This window comes from Hemitrygon akajei, chromosome 32 (assembly GCF_048418815.1).
Source record: "Hemitrygon akajei chromosome 32, sHemAka1.3, whole genome shotgun sequence".
In the NCBI taxonomy this organism is placed as follows: domain Eukaryota; kingdom Metazoa; phylum Chordata; class Chondrichthyes; order Myliobatiformes; family Dasyatidae; genus Hemitrygon; species Hemitrygon akajei.
The window spans coordinates 14,697,571-14,712,107 of NC_133155.1; the positions used below are offsets into that span (position 1 = coordinate 14,697,571).

The 14,537-nt window shown below is 41.7% G+C and overlaps 1 protein-coding gene across 1 annotated transcript; it reads left to right on the top strand.

Annotated features, from left to right (window-relative positions):
* Window positions 1-7,546: 7,546 nt before the first annotated feature.
* Window positions 7,547-12,939, top strand: LOC140719706 (elongation factor 1-alpha 1-like). Its single transcript, XM_073034515.1, has 8 exons — window positions 7,547-7,700; window positions 8,898-9,062; window positions 9,242-9,421; window positions 9,906-10,202; window positions 10,340-10,490; window positions 10,755-11,011; window positions 11,749-11,983; window positions 12,558-12,939. The coding sequence occupies exons 2-8, from the start codon at window positions 8,919-8,921 to the stop codon at window positions 12,677-12,679; spliced, it is 1,386 nt and encodes a 461-aa protein (XP_072890616.1). The 5' UTR covers window positions 7,547-7,700; window positions 8,898-8,918; the 3' UTR covers window positions 12,680-12,939.
* Window positions 12,940-14,537: the final 1,598 nt, after the last annotated feature.

The window sequence follows — 14,537 nt, forward strand, 5'->3', positions numbered from 1 at the left end:
CATAAAAAGGTTGGAAACCCCTGATCTAATGCTAATGGGACTGTCATAAGGCAGCTTTAACTTGATAATCAATAAGGACATAGGTTTAATGATTGGAAAATCATAGGTTATGACAGGTTGAAAATAAAACCCAGCAAGATAAATTGAACAATCATATCAGTGAAATGTGCAGAACATAATGGGCAACTTTTAAACTGGCATTGAACAGAGTGCAAGAAAATACCGTATTTTCTGCTTAATGGGGGGAAAAATAAACACTCAGCAGACTCCATGCCTCAATAAGGTAAAAGAGAATAATTGAAGGCAAAATAAAGTTATCAAGTAATATAAAATAGTAAAATATTTTACAGATAACAATCAGAGATAGGATTGGAGAAGGTCAGAGAATATTGTGTTAGATGAAAAGCAACAGAGAGAGCAGAGAGCAAGAGTAAAGTGGGGTTGTTTGTGATACAAAGTGGATGGTGGATCACAAGAATCAATGCTTGCGACACTCTGTTAATAATTTACATGAATGATTTAGACTCTGGAATCAGGAATTTCTTGCAGGTCCAAACAAGAGTGGATGGTCAATACTAAGCAGAACCTTAATAAATGACATGCATAATGGACAAATGATTAGCAAATTACATTTAACAGAGGTAAATGAGTCTGTGATTACAATAGTTTCCAAGAAACCTAAAACATCCTCAGCTCTTTAAAAGGAATTGGCAAATAGGGCCATTCAACAGAAGTGTTTGGGAAGGGGATAAGTGCTACAGAGGCCAGAAATCAGAGGTAAGGCTGAATTCTTTTCACTTCTCCCCATTTCCAGCTGTCCTGGGTCCCACACATTGCTCATTGTGGAGCCTTTGTCTTAACACAGCGAGGGACTAGAGACCAGGCTAACACTAGGAATTGAGACCTGATTGGGCTGGGACTATGGATCAGGTTGAACCTGGTCTCATCTTTTGAACTGGTTTGGAGTACTGGAGGACATAAATCCATTCCTGCAAAGCTTTGGGTTACAGTTTGGTGGGCACATGTCTCTCACAAACTATAATTTCAAAGAACTCCTTTAAAGAGCAGCTACAGGCACAGTGGATGTAAGAACGTTTGAATTACTATCATTGCCAAGGTCTCCTCCCAGATTTACTATAGTAGAAGCAGATATGCATGAACTTGAAATACCCTGGTATTAAATAGGATCCTGATATCAATTAGCTAATTGTTGGCAATATTACTTTAAAACAAACTACTATAACACGTGGAAAGTCTGATTTTTTGACCTTGAAACTCAAGGACAGCTAAACCTTGGTACCTTCTTGTCTTTGCTACCTCCCGAATGCACACAATTGCTGTACCTCCCTAGTAGCAAGCAAGCTTAACTGTTTGAGAGAAACAATTTTGCAGTAATGTGAACAGAAAATGTTGAGAAGCTCAGCAGATTGAGCAGTTTCGTCTTTCAGATCGATAATTTTTCATGGTTGAATTCTCAATGATCAAAGAATTTTGCACAATTTTGTTGTGCTTCCTGGTTGAATTTCTAAGTTTTATTTAAGGACAAATGCTGAGAAATATGATGAAAGCTATAAAGATAAGAGTCACAGCATCTAACCACAGAATCTCATTATCATAGAGAAAAGTCTTTTAATCCATTAACGTCACGTCTATAGCAGCTACATGCAAGAGTTATCCAACTAATACTACTCCCTTGTTCTCTCCCCATAATTCTGTGAATTCTTTCAAATTATAAACACAAGAAAATCTGCGGATGCTGGAAATCCAAAAGAAACACACAGAACGCTGGAAGAACTCAGCAAGTCAGGCAGCATCTGTGGAAATGAATAGACAGTTGATGTTTCAGGCTGAGACCTTTCTTCAGGACTAAAAAGGAAGGGGGAAGATGCCGGAATAAAAAGGTGGGGAGGGGAGGGGAAGGTTGGATAAGCTAAAAGGTGATAGGTGAAGCCAGGTGGGTGGGTAAGATAAAGGGCTGGAGAGAAGAGTGGACCATAGGAGAAAGGGGAGGGGGGGACCCAGGGGGAGATGATTAGTAGGTAGCAAGAGCTAAGAGGCCAGAATGTAGAATAGAAGAAAAAGGAAGGGAGAGGGGGAAAATATTTCAAATATTCATCCATCTTCGGGTTCAATGCCACGGTCAAATCTGTCACTGCTACAATCGTTTTCCAGATCTTATTCATAGAACATTATATTCCTCATATCATTTCTGGTTCCTTTGCCAATTGTCTTCATTCTATAACTCTTCAATCTTGTCCCCCCCCCCCCCCCCACCAACAGATACAGTTTCCTCCTACCTACTCCCTTAATGCCAATCCCAACACAGCTTCCTCAGTCTCTAGAAGTGCAATCCCAGCTTCTCTGGAGCAAAAAAAAACACATCTGGAAGAGCTCAGTAGGCCAGCAGAGGCTGGTAGGTGATGGATGGAGCTGGATAAGGGAGGGATGGTGGAAACCAGAGGTAGATTGGATATGGAAGATGAACCAAGGGTGAAGAAATGCTGGGCAGATGTAACTGGTAATGAGGGGAAGAGGCAGGAATGGAAAAGGCCAACTAAAGGAAAAGACCCTGGATGAAGGTGATCACCTACTCTATTTCTACCTTTCATCCATTATCCTCATTTTTGCACCTACCACCAACCAACTTATTTCTCATCTCTCCTATAAAACTGGCTAGCCTCCCTCTAAACTCAAAGTCCTGAAGCAGGGCCTCAACCTAAAATATCAATCGTCCGCAGATGCTACTTGACCCATTGAGCTCTTTTGGCAATTTACTCCTCGCCCCAGATTGCAGCATCTGCATGTCTCACGTGTCTGCCAGTTGATGCACCATCAATAACTCACTCTGAGACGTAAAAGCGAGGTATCGGCTTTTATTGCCTGGGAGAAGGAACAAGCAGTGAGTGACCACCATACTACATCCTGGAGACAGAGAGGCCGGGCTCAGACCTCCATCACCTTTATACAGGGGTCTGTGGGAGAAGCCACAGGAGCAGTCATCAGGGGGCGTGTCAGACAGGTATATGTAGTTCACCACACCAGTTTCTCTGATCTATTCACAAAAATTAAGCCCCGCATCCTTGGAACCACTTTAGTAAATGTTCTCTGCACTTTCTCTAGAGCATTTACATCTGTAGCCACAGCTTAAGATGAAAATCAATACTATATACTTGTTGAGAGCATAACGATTAATTTGTCAGGTTATTTGCTTTCTTGGTAATTGGAGTTGAAGTTTGTGTTCACTTTCTATGACTACTATGACTATGGCAGCATTTACTTAAGAAGTTCAAAGTGGAATTTGATGACTCATGGTCTTATGACTTTATCAAACGAATTAATCTCTGTATGCAGGCTCTCTGGAGTGAAATTATCTGGCAAAGTTTTATTTCAGCTCCGCCTTCTGTAATAGCAACTTGGACATCAGTTATTAGTAAGTAATAGTGAACAAAATGCCAAGAAAATACTAATAATACAGGGCACCATGGTAGTGCGGTAGTTAGCGTGATGCTGTTACAGCTGGGGGGGCGGGGTCAGAGTTCAGAGTAGAATTCCAGCGTCCTCTGTAAGCAAGTGTGTTCGTTCCTTCCTGTGTCCACATGGGTTTCCTCCCACAGCCTGTTAGTAGGTGAATTGATCATTGCAAATTGTCCGGTGATTTTAGGCTAGGGTTATGGCTTGGAGGGAGGGCCTATTCCATACTGTATCTGTAGGAGCCATGCATCTGTTCTGTATCAGCACTGGATTCTGTACTGTGCGTTTACTATATTTATTACCGTAACTAGTTACGTGGGTGGGAGTGGGAAAAGCGTAGGGTTTAGTTATGTATTTGTGCTTTATGCTCGGTAGTTTCGTTTAGTATTGAGGCTCGATGGGCGTCACATCTTTTGCAACCTGCTCAATTACAATTAATTTCACTTAGGTTCATCACTTCAAGATTGTATGTTTGCTAACTGCCCTAAGGGAGCATCATACAAGTCTGTGGGGGCCGCTACGGTATCACTAAGTTAAGTAAACTGGGCAGAATAAAGGTGGATATATGAAAGGGAAGTAAGTAATTTTAAGGATTTTTACTTAAAAGACATTTTTTGAGGATGTACCCTACAAGAACAGAGAGCTAACCAATGTATGTGGACTTTCTGAGAGTTTACAACAACACGCTGGAGGAACTCAGCAGGTCGGGCAGCATCCGTGGGAATGAACAGACAAAATTTCAGACCGAGACCCTTCATCAGGACTGAAGAGGGAGGGGGCAGGGCCCTATAAAGAAGGTGGGGGGAGGGTGGGAATAAGGCTGGTAGGTGCCAGGTGAAAAACCAGTAAGGGGAAAGATCAAGAGGTGAGGGAGGGGAAGCAGGGAGGGGATAGGCAGGAAAGGTGAAGAAGGAATGTAAAGGGAAAGCACTATGGGTAGTAGAAGAAGGCAGAACCATGAGGGAGGTGATAGGCAGCTGGAGGAGGAGGCAGAGTGAAACTGGGATGGGGGAAGGGAGGGGGAGGGAATTACCGGAAATTGGAGAATTCAATGTTCATGCCAGGGGGCTGGAGACTACCCAGACGGTATACAAGGTGTTGCTCCTCCAACCTGAGTTTGGCCTCATCATGGCAGTAGAGGAGACCATGTATGGACATATCTGAATGAGAATGTGAAACAAAGTTGAAGTGGGTGGCAACCGGGAGATCCTGTTTACAATGTAGCTAAAGTTATAATACATAGTACTCCCAGAAATTAACTTTTCCATAAAGTACAATTACATCCTGTCAGAGTAAAACCCTCTGTAACTACCGGTAATAACTTGTTATTAGTTAGAGAAGTTACATATCTCATCTGTAAATAAATTTTAAGTATTTACAATAGGCGAATGAGAGAATTAAAATGATGGCAAACACATTCTATTATTTGACCCAGAATAAGTCACAAGCCTTTTATTACTCTGTTGAGGGGACATTTCTTTAGAGGGCAGTGAACCCTTGGAATTCTCTAACTTTGATGGCTGTGGATGCAATCAAAACAGATCAATAGATTTCTGGACATAAATAATTCAAGGAATATGGAGATAGCACTTAAGTAAAAGATCAGCCATGACCTTTGCTGAATGGCAGAGTGAGCTCAAAGAACCAGATGGTTATTATTTTACTCAATGATGGGTTTTTTTGTTAATTCATGGCGCATTATGGAATAAACGCTTCAAAAGGTTCTTTTTGGGGAGCAATTATATTTGAGTTTGAAGTAGATTCCACCCTCCCCCCACCACCAGATGTTCCAGTTGCAATGTGCACCAAAAAAAAACTTTATAAACCATGAGCAGACTCTGAATCACTAAAGGCAAAGTTATGCAGTTGCATAGTTTCTGTGAATTGTCAGCATTCATAAAAGATTGAGTAATTTAGCCTTGGGCTAATTCTAATCACAATAGACAATAGGTGCAGAAGTAGACCATCCGGCCCTTCGAGCCTGCACCGCCATTTTGAGATCATGGCTGATCAATTCCTATCAATACCCGGTTCCTGCCTTGTCCCCATATCCCTTGATTCCCCTATCCAAAAGATACCTTTCTAGCTCCTTCTTGAAAGCATCCAGAGAATTGGCCTCCACTACCTTCCGAGGCAGTGCATTCCAGACCCCCACAACTCTCTGGGAGAATAAGTTTTTCCTTAACTCTGTCCTAAATGACCTACCCCTTACTCTCAAACCATGCCCTCTGGTACTGGACTCTCCCAGAATCTGGAACATATTTCCTGCCTCTATCTTGTCCAATCCCTTAATAATCTTATATGTTTCAATCAGATCCCCTCTCAATCTCCTTAATTCCAGCGTGTACAAGCCCAGTCTCTCTAACTTCTCTGCGTAAGACAGTCCAGACATCCCAGGAATTAACCTCGTGAATCTACGCTGCACTTCCTCTACAGCCAGGATGTCCTTCCTTAACCCTGGAGACCAAAACTGTACACAATACTCCAGGTGTGGTCTCACCAGGGCCCTGTACAAATGCAAGAGGATTTCCTTGCTCTTGTACTCAATTCCCTTTGTAATAAAGGCCAACATTCCATTAGCCTTCTTCACTGCCTGCTGCACTTGCTCATTCACCTTCAGTGACTGATGAACAAGGACTCCGAGATCTCTTTGTATTACTCCCTTACCCAACTCTATACCGTTCAGATAATAATCTGCCTTCCTGTTCTTACTCCCAAAGTGGATAACCTCACACTTATTCACATTAAACGTCATCTGCCAAGTATCTGCCCACTCACCCAGCCTATCCAAGTCACCCTGAATTCTCCTAACATCCTCATCACATGTCACACTGCCACCCAGCTTAGTATCATCAGCAAATTTGCTGATGTTATTTTCTATGCCTTCATCCAAATCATTAACGTAAATGGTAAACAGCTGTGGTCCCAATACCGAGCCCTGTGGCACCCCACTAGTCACCACCTGCCATTCCGAGAAACACCCATTCACCGCTACCCTTTCCTTTCTATCTGCCAACCAGTTTTCTATCCATGTCAATGCCTTCCCCCCGATGCCCTGAGCTTTGATTTTACCCACCAATCTTCTATGTGGGACCTTATCAAATGCCTTCTGAAAATCGAGGTACACTACATCCACTGGATCTCCCCCGTCTAACTTCCTGGTTACATCCTTGAAAAACTCCAACAGATTAGTCAAGCATGATTTACGCTTGGTAAATCCATGCTGGCTCGGCCCAATCCTATCACTGCTATCTAGATATGCCACTATTTCATCCTTAATGATAGACTCTAGCATCTTTCCCACCACCGATGTCAGGGTGACAGTCGATAGTTCTCTGTTTTCTCCCTCCCTCCTTTCTGAAAAAGTGGGATAACATTAGCCATTCTCCAATCCTCAGGAACTGATCCTGAATCTAAGGAATCACGTGACAGCAACTCCCTGGCATGGTTTTATAAGACGACTTTTATTGTGCAATTTCAGGTAAGAACTTTCCAGGCGGTCTGCTTCAATAAAATTTAACTCTTAAGGATCCTACCCAAAATCTCTCTCGTGTTTACAGTGTTTTTTTTTAAATTTTGGGATCTTCTGGCATCTGTATAAAATATCGGTTTTATGTTCATGCCATGGTTGAAGGAAGGGTGGGATGAGGGAATCATTTTTAAAATATTATATTATTGAGGAAAAGACTGGAATATTAATTAAACAATTACGCCAGCCATTCTGAAATTACCTTCAGCATTAGTATTTAAAAACTATACATCGCTCCAGAGGCCAATAAAAAGTCAAATTCTTGGCACGTCGTTCATTCTTCAGATTCAGAAATGTCCGGATGGAACAAGTGGGTGTGAGGCAAAAAGAAACGTTAATCCACTTAGAACCGGATGGGTGGGTAAATTTGAGGGGTCTCGAAGAATTTATTTGATGTTTGGGTGCAGAAAACCACTCATTAACGGGAAGACTAATGAAATCGCTAAACCTTTTTTCACCCCTAAATTTAAAAAAAGGGGGGGGGAGAAGAAGAGATGGAGAAAACTGGAGAAAAATACAAAGCGTGCATGCATCTGACATTAATACTCGGAGAGCAGAGAAAAAGGGGGAGGGAAAGAGGAAAGCCGTCGTCGACGAGTCTCCCACCCCACCCCCCGGCCTATAAATTGCCACGGCGCCATTTTCCGGTCCTTTTAGTCTCCGATTCTGCGGAAGGGAGGTTTGCGGCTGCATCTTAACGGTGAATACTTTAAAAGAAATGGCTGTGTGGGAGAGAAGCTTGGGCCTAGGGCCAGTGTGCATTAAATTAATGTGTATTAATTTCATGTGGTGAAATTAATATATTATGTATAAATGGTTTTTAAAAGTTTTTTTTGTCTGTGATGGACTCAGATTCCAGTTTAACTCCCCTTGCTATAGGCAACTCGTGTAGGTATTTGGCTAGGGAGCTGAAAGCTGGTATTTCTGAGAAGCTTACTTCTATGACGGGGTGATTTTCTTTTTCTCTGGTGTGTGATATAAATGGAGAAAGCCACTCGCCTGTTTGTTAGAACGATGATGAGGGTTTTTGGGGGGGAAAGCAGCTCCCTCCCGGACGAGAGGACGAAAGGCCGGCGACGTCACCTTATCCCGAGGCCGCTTTTGTTGGGCGAGAGAGCCTCCGGGCCGGGAGAGCGCAATCCGCTTCAATCCGCTACTTGTACCTGGCCATCCGGCAACATCGACTGGACCTGTACAAAATACCGGGTGCCTCGAGGCGTTCCGCGGTGTAATTTGTAGTTTTAAACTTTCTCTCCCCCCTCCCCTCCTTTTGGGTAAAGTGAGGGAGGAAGCCCATTGTTGGGTGTCTGATGCAATGAGCGAAGCTGTTCCGGTCCAGCCGCATGGGCCTTGGAGATGCTTGACCGGCACGATGGTCACTATTTCACCCCTAGCTGACGGTCCATTTAATGCCCAGCGGGTGGATTGTTAAATTATAGTGATTTTCCGATTAATTAGTGATTTTCTGACGAGTGGTCCTCGTCAGATTTCCACGTGAAATTCAGGCACTGCCGTAATCGGCAAACGGAGTAGATTTTTTTTTCCACCACCGTTCATTCGGGGAGGGACGACCCGGCGTTGTGTAATTCCGAGGTCATAGTACTGACTACTGAATGAATCATTGGCCACGTCCCCATTGACTCTCATGCAGGATGTGACCGGCTATGCGAAGGCCTTTACTCGCGTACTTTGCCGGGGGTTTCCAGAACTGGAAGGCACAGCTTCAAAATTGAGGGGAGACTTTTCAGAATCGGGGGTAATTTTTTTTTTAACAGAGTTGGTGAATCTGGAATGCTCTGCCACAGACTGCGGTGGCCAAGTCCCATAGGTATATTTAAAGCTGAAGTTGATAAGTTTTTGGGATTTAGAAATTAATAGCAATCTTGCTCTTTTACAGGACTCATTCCAACGTTAAAAAATGGGCAAGGAAAAGACACACATCAACATCGTTGTCATTGGACACGTCGATTCTGGCAAATCTACTACCACAGGTCATCTGATCTACAAATGTGGTGGAATTGATAAGAGAACCATCGAAAAATTTGAGAAGGAAGCTGCTGAGGTTTGTTTTCTGTCTTTGAATAATACAAGTTGGACTGGTTGCAAATTGTTAAGAATGCATTGTGGAACAATTTTGGGCAGTGTGTGTGAAGTTGGATTAACAAGTTATTGCAAGTTAGCACTTTAAACTGTTGAATAAGGCTGATGAGTGGTCCTAACATTCCTTTTTATGTTATCTAGATGGGCAAAGGATCCTTCAAGTATGCCTGGGTTTTAGATAAACTGAAGGCTGAACGTGAGCGTGGTATTACCATTGACATCTCTCTTTGGAAGTTTGAAACTTCAAAGTACTACATCACCATCATTGATGCCCCAGGACACAGAGACTTCATCAAGAACATGATTACTGGAACCTCACAGGTAACTGGAACTTCAGTGTATCCAGCATATTTTGAATTACTGCTTGGTTATTGCCCTCCATATGTGTTGCTGCTTTTTGATCACATGATCAACAATCCTGAGGCTTTGTTCATATGCAAATGAGAACATCTGTAGATGCTAGAAATCCAAGCAGCGCACACAAACTGCTGGAGGAACTCTGCAGGCCAGGCAGCACTGTGGGAAAAGTAGTTGTTGTCTTGACCCGAAATGTTGAGAGTACTCTTTCAAAGGTGCTGCCTGGTCTGCTGAGTTCCAACAGCATTTTGCACGTGTTGATTTTTGTTCATGGTCAGTTTTGTGATTAAAGGCCAAGTCCATATTTCTAAATTATTGCCAAAGGTCATACATGACAAAAGAGTGTGCTTTTACTTTGTGCAGAACTTCTTGTAGAACTTCTGTACCCCTACTTCATCTAAATGGTCCTGGGCCAATACCTCATATTTAACAGATCCTCTTTTTCTAGGCTGACTGCGCTGTGCTGATAGTTGCAGCTGGTGTGGGGGAGTTTGAAGCTGGTATCTCAAAGAATGGACAGACAAGGGAACATGCTCTGCTTGCCTACACCTTGGGTGTCAAGCAGCTCATCATTGGTATCAACAAGATGGACTCCACTGAACCCCCATTCAGCGAGGCAAGATACAATGAAATCATGAAGGAAGTCAGCACATACATCAAGAAGATCGGCTATAACCCAGCAACTGTAGCATTTGTTCCCATCTCTGGTTGGAATGGTGACAACATGCTAGAACAAAGTCAGAATGTACGTAGCTATGGTCACTTCAGTGGCATTAAATTTAATTATTTGGTGCTAGCAAAATTTTGCAAAATTGTTATGTTCGGTACTGGCTGCTTTCTACAAATATCTTAGTTTTGATTCTGTTTTTTTTAAATAAACAGATGAGCTGGTTCAAAGGTTGGTCAATTACCAGGAAAAATGAAAACCTCTCTGGAACCACACTGCTTGAAGCTCTCGACTGCATTCAGCCTCCAGAGCGCCCAATAAAGAAACCTCTTCGTCTCCCTCTCCAGGATGTCTACAAGATTGGAGGTAACTTACTAGTTCTGATACTATATGGGTACCAGAATTCATGATGTTTCAGAGCAGAATTTGAAGAACAGAAAGTGTTGTCACTAAAAATGGCCTGACTTTAAAAGGGCATTGTGCACCCTTGGCCAATTGTCTCCACCTAAATCTCACTGTATAACCCTAATTTAGATCTGCAATGATTACACTGTAGTATTTTCATCTGTTGTATCTGTTATTGGGGTAATTTGTAAATTTTTGGATTCTGAATTTGTGGTTTCCTTGCAGGCATTGGCACAGTACCAGTCGGTCGGGTTGAGACAGGTGTTCTGAAACCATCCATGTTGGTGCAGTTTGCTCCCAATCCAGTCATCACTGAAGTGAAATCTGTGGAAATGCACCATGAAGCCTTGGTAGAAGCTCTTCCTGGTGACAATGTTGGTTTCAACATCAAGAACGTCTCTGTTAAGGATATCCGTCGGGGTTATGTTGCTGGTGACAGCAAAAGTGACCCTCCAATACAAACTGCTGATTTTACTGCACAGGTAAAGGAGAACTTGTTCACTCAATCTTCCATTTAGTGGTCATCAGAATGCTCATTTATCTCAGCTTAGAAAGCATGTGATTGTAAATTATTAATGGTGTTTTGATGATTTGAACTGGTTAGGCCTTATTCTGTAATTCTAACCAGTTTGGCCAGTGGGTATACTCTGAGCAAAGTATGAAGTGTGCACCAATTTGTATTTTCTTTCCAGGAAACTTTGAAATTTCTGTGGTCATTCTACCCACTGACCGAAACAAACATTCCATCTGTCACTTTTATAGCTACAGCATGGTAGCATAGTGGTTAGCACAACACTTTACAATACAGATGACCTGGGTTCAGTTCCCGCTAGTGCCTGTAAGGAGTTTGGTGTTTTCCCTGTTGACTGTGTAGGTTTCCTCCAGGTGCTCTGGTTTCTTCCCACAGTCCAAAGACCTAAAAGTTGGTAGGCTAATTGGTCTTTGTAAATGGCCCCATGATTCGGCTAGAGTTAAATTGGATTGCTGGGCAGCGTGGTACAAAGGGCCAGAACACTATCTCAACTGATAAATGCAGGCACACTTTAGAATGTGTATTGTTAAGGGAGAGGAGAGGGCTTCATCTGCATTCAGTGGAATGAATGTCCCAAGAAATACCTATAAGCATCATGTCCTGCATCAATACACCAACTACTTTGTCAAAAGTTGTGAGTTATGAGTAAGTGATTATGATTTTATAAATTTGATTTTTTTTTTAAAGGTTATTATCCTGAACCATCCCGGTCAGATATCTGCTGGCTATGCCCCAGTACTTGATTGTCATACTGCTCACGTTGCCTGCAAGTTCAGTGAGCTGAAGGAGAAAATTGATCGTCGATCTGGCAAGAAGTTGGAAGATAGCCCCAAATTTGTAAAGTCTGGAGATGCAGCCATTGTTAACATGATACCATCTAAGCCCATGTGTGTCGAGAGCTTTTCTGAATATCCACCTCTTGGTATGTTTTCCTAAAGTTAGATTTTTGGTTTTGCCTGTTTTGTCATCAGTTCATAATATTTGCATATTGTGCCTGCATTGTGTGTTCAATAACAGCTGTGAGCATGAGTGCCTTAAAATGGCCAAGGAGGATGTATATATGAATCATTAAAATGTTGGCATGTGTGTAAAGGTTACTGTTAGCCCCTGAGGGCTACAAAGACTCCTATCATACCTGAGTACCATTGTACCTGCTAATGGTATACCTTGAAATTGATACGGAATGCTAGAAATATTAACTCAGACATACTAGAATGTCCATTAGTAACAAAATACACATGACAGAAATACAGATGTAATTTTTGGACTGAAGGAGAGGAATGATGGCTAAAGTGCACAATTTTTATTATACTTCCACCTCTTTCGGTGTAATTTTTTGTACTAGGGTTTTGAAAATCAAAATGCTTAAGCCTATTACAGTTCCGGCATTTACTTTCTTAGGAAAGCCTTAATCGCAACAAGATGTTGATTTGCACTTGGTAATTCCCAATAGAAATGGCATTGAGAATTCATTCGATTACCTTTTTCTCTTGTAGGTCGCTTTGCTGTCCGTGATATGAGACAGACGGTGGCTGTTGGTGTTATCAAGTCAGTTACTAAGAAAGATATTGCCACAAAAACCACCAAGGCTGCCGCTAAAGCATTAAACAAGAAGTGAATGTTACCACTGGCCACCAAGATCCAGCAAACCTTGAGACTTGCACCAAAACGTTTATTCATTACCAGCCAAATATGTATATTAATAAGAGACTGGATATTGACTAAGATGCATCGAAAGAAATTCAGAAGGAAAGGATTAGGAATGTTGGATTCTAAATGTAGATTCCAAAGTTAGCAGTGTAATTGTAAATGTCCTTTCACTAATTAGAAGCTGTTTTGGTTGTGTAATGATTTAAAACTAATAAATATTCAAAACTAGTATAGTTTTGCTTTAATCTGTTGGGTTAATACGGGGAAATAAATATGCATGCTTAGTTACATGCAATGATGGTGTGGATTGACTTTTCCTGTTTCAAATCCCCTATATCTGGAAATGTGAACTATATATAAAAATAGATCTATAATAAAAAGTAAATGTATTTTTTGGTTAACTCAGGCAAAGGTCTGTTGGAGGCCAGATTAAGGTACATAATAAATACACGATCCTGATAAAGCTAAGAGCAATATAAAATATTTAAAGGATGTGTATGTCAAGAGCTAAGTGTTTAAGACAGGCATAATTTTGAGGGTGTTTAATAGTGTATTGGGGATGTCAGGTGAGTTTTGCATGTGGAATGCTCTATCAGGTGGTGTTAGAGACAAATATATTGGATGTGTTTTAAGAAATTCTTAGGTATGTGGATGATAGAAAAATGGAGAGCTATGTGGGAGGGTTGGGTCAGATTGATCTTCAGAGTAGGTTGTAAAGTCAGCACAATATCAAGGACCTGTGCTGTACATGGTATGGAAATGCTAGACTAGCTAAATTGAATAGAAATAAAAGATCACAAAATGCTGGAGGAACTTGGGTCAGGCAGCATCTATGGAAATTAAACAGTTGGCATTTTGGGCCAAGACCCTTTGTCAGGCCTGGCATCCTATCTAAAAATAATGAAATTAGGAATTTTGTGTTTATCAATTAACATGGATTCAGAAAGAAAATCCTCCCCAACCATCTCAACCACGTTGAGTTGCTGTTTCTCATTTTAAATGTAAAATACATGTAATTTCCTTAAAGCTTTCTGGTATTTATTGACAGGTTAATTAGACTTTTAAGTCGTGGGAACTCACTGAACAAGAGCTAATTAAATGATTTTAATAAATAATAATGCTTTTTCCTAGTTGCATCCATCTGGATGGATGGTACTCTCTGTATTGACGAGTTTGTTACCCCTGGGTGTTCAGCTTTCCTTCCACATCCCAAATATTTGTAAGTTTGCAGGTTAATTGGCTTCTCTAATTTGTCCCCAGTGTGCCCCATCCTATGTTTAGGAGAGCACATGCAAAGGGATAGGTGATCTCAAATAAATAGGGTTTGTTTAGGCTTGTAGACTGGTAACATGATCTGCTCATGCTGCCCATGTAACCGGTTAACTCAATGATTCACCTGAGGGAGGGAACCTGTGTGGTCACGGTGGTGGGATTAAATACTTGTTGCAGGAAATGAATCCAGGTTGCTGGTGTTTTATTAATGTTAGGCTAACCACTGTTGCTGTGCTGCCCTTGCCCATACACCACTGTACCTGCCGTTGGGTAAGTACTTGGTTGGCACATACTTGATGGGCTTGTTGCTATGCTAATTGCTAGGAAAGTCATATTTCATTGAAGATTGTGGTAACAGTTAAGGCCAGACACAATGTTTGAAGACTTGTCCATGTATCTTGATTCCATTTTGTTCCCCTTGGTCAGTCCTTTCCCATCTTCATAACATTTGCCATTATCTCCACCACTTTCAATTCCCTGGCCTTGACTGCCTCATTTTATCCATGGACATCCAATTTCTGTATAGATAGACCCCTATTCTGAGGCTGTGCCCT

What these genes read in the sequence shown, in the direction of transcription:
- LOC140719706 (XM_073034515.1), top strand. Translation starts at nt 8,919, where the DNA reads ATGGGCAAGGAAAAGACACACATCAACATCGTTGTCATTGGACACGTC. An exon ending in TGATTACTGGAACCTCACAG is followed by an intron (nt 9,422 to 9,905) that starts GTAACTGGAACT and finishes CTCTTTTTCTAG; the next exon opens with GCTGACTGCGCTGTGCTGAT. An exon ending in GGATGTCTACAAGATTGGAG is followed by an intron (nt 10,491 to 10,754) that starts GTAACTTACTAG and finishes GTTTCCTTGCAG; the next exon opens with GCATTGGCACAGTACCAGTC.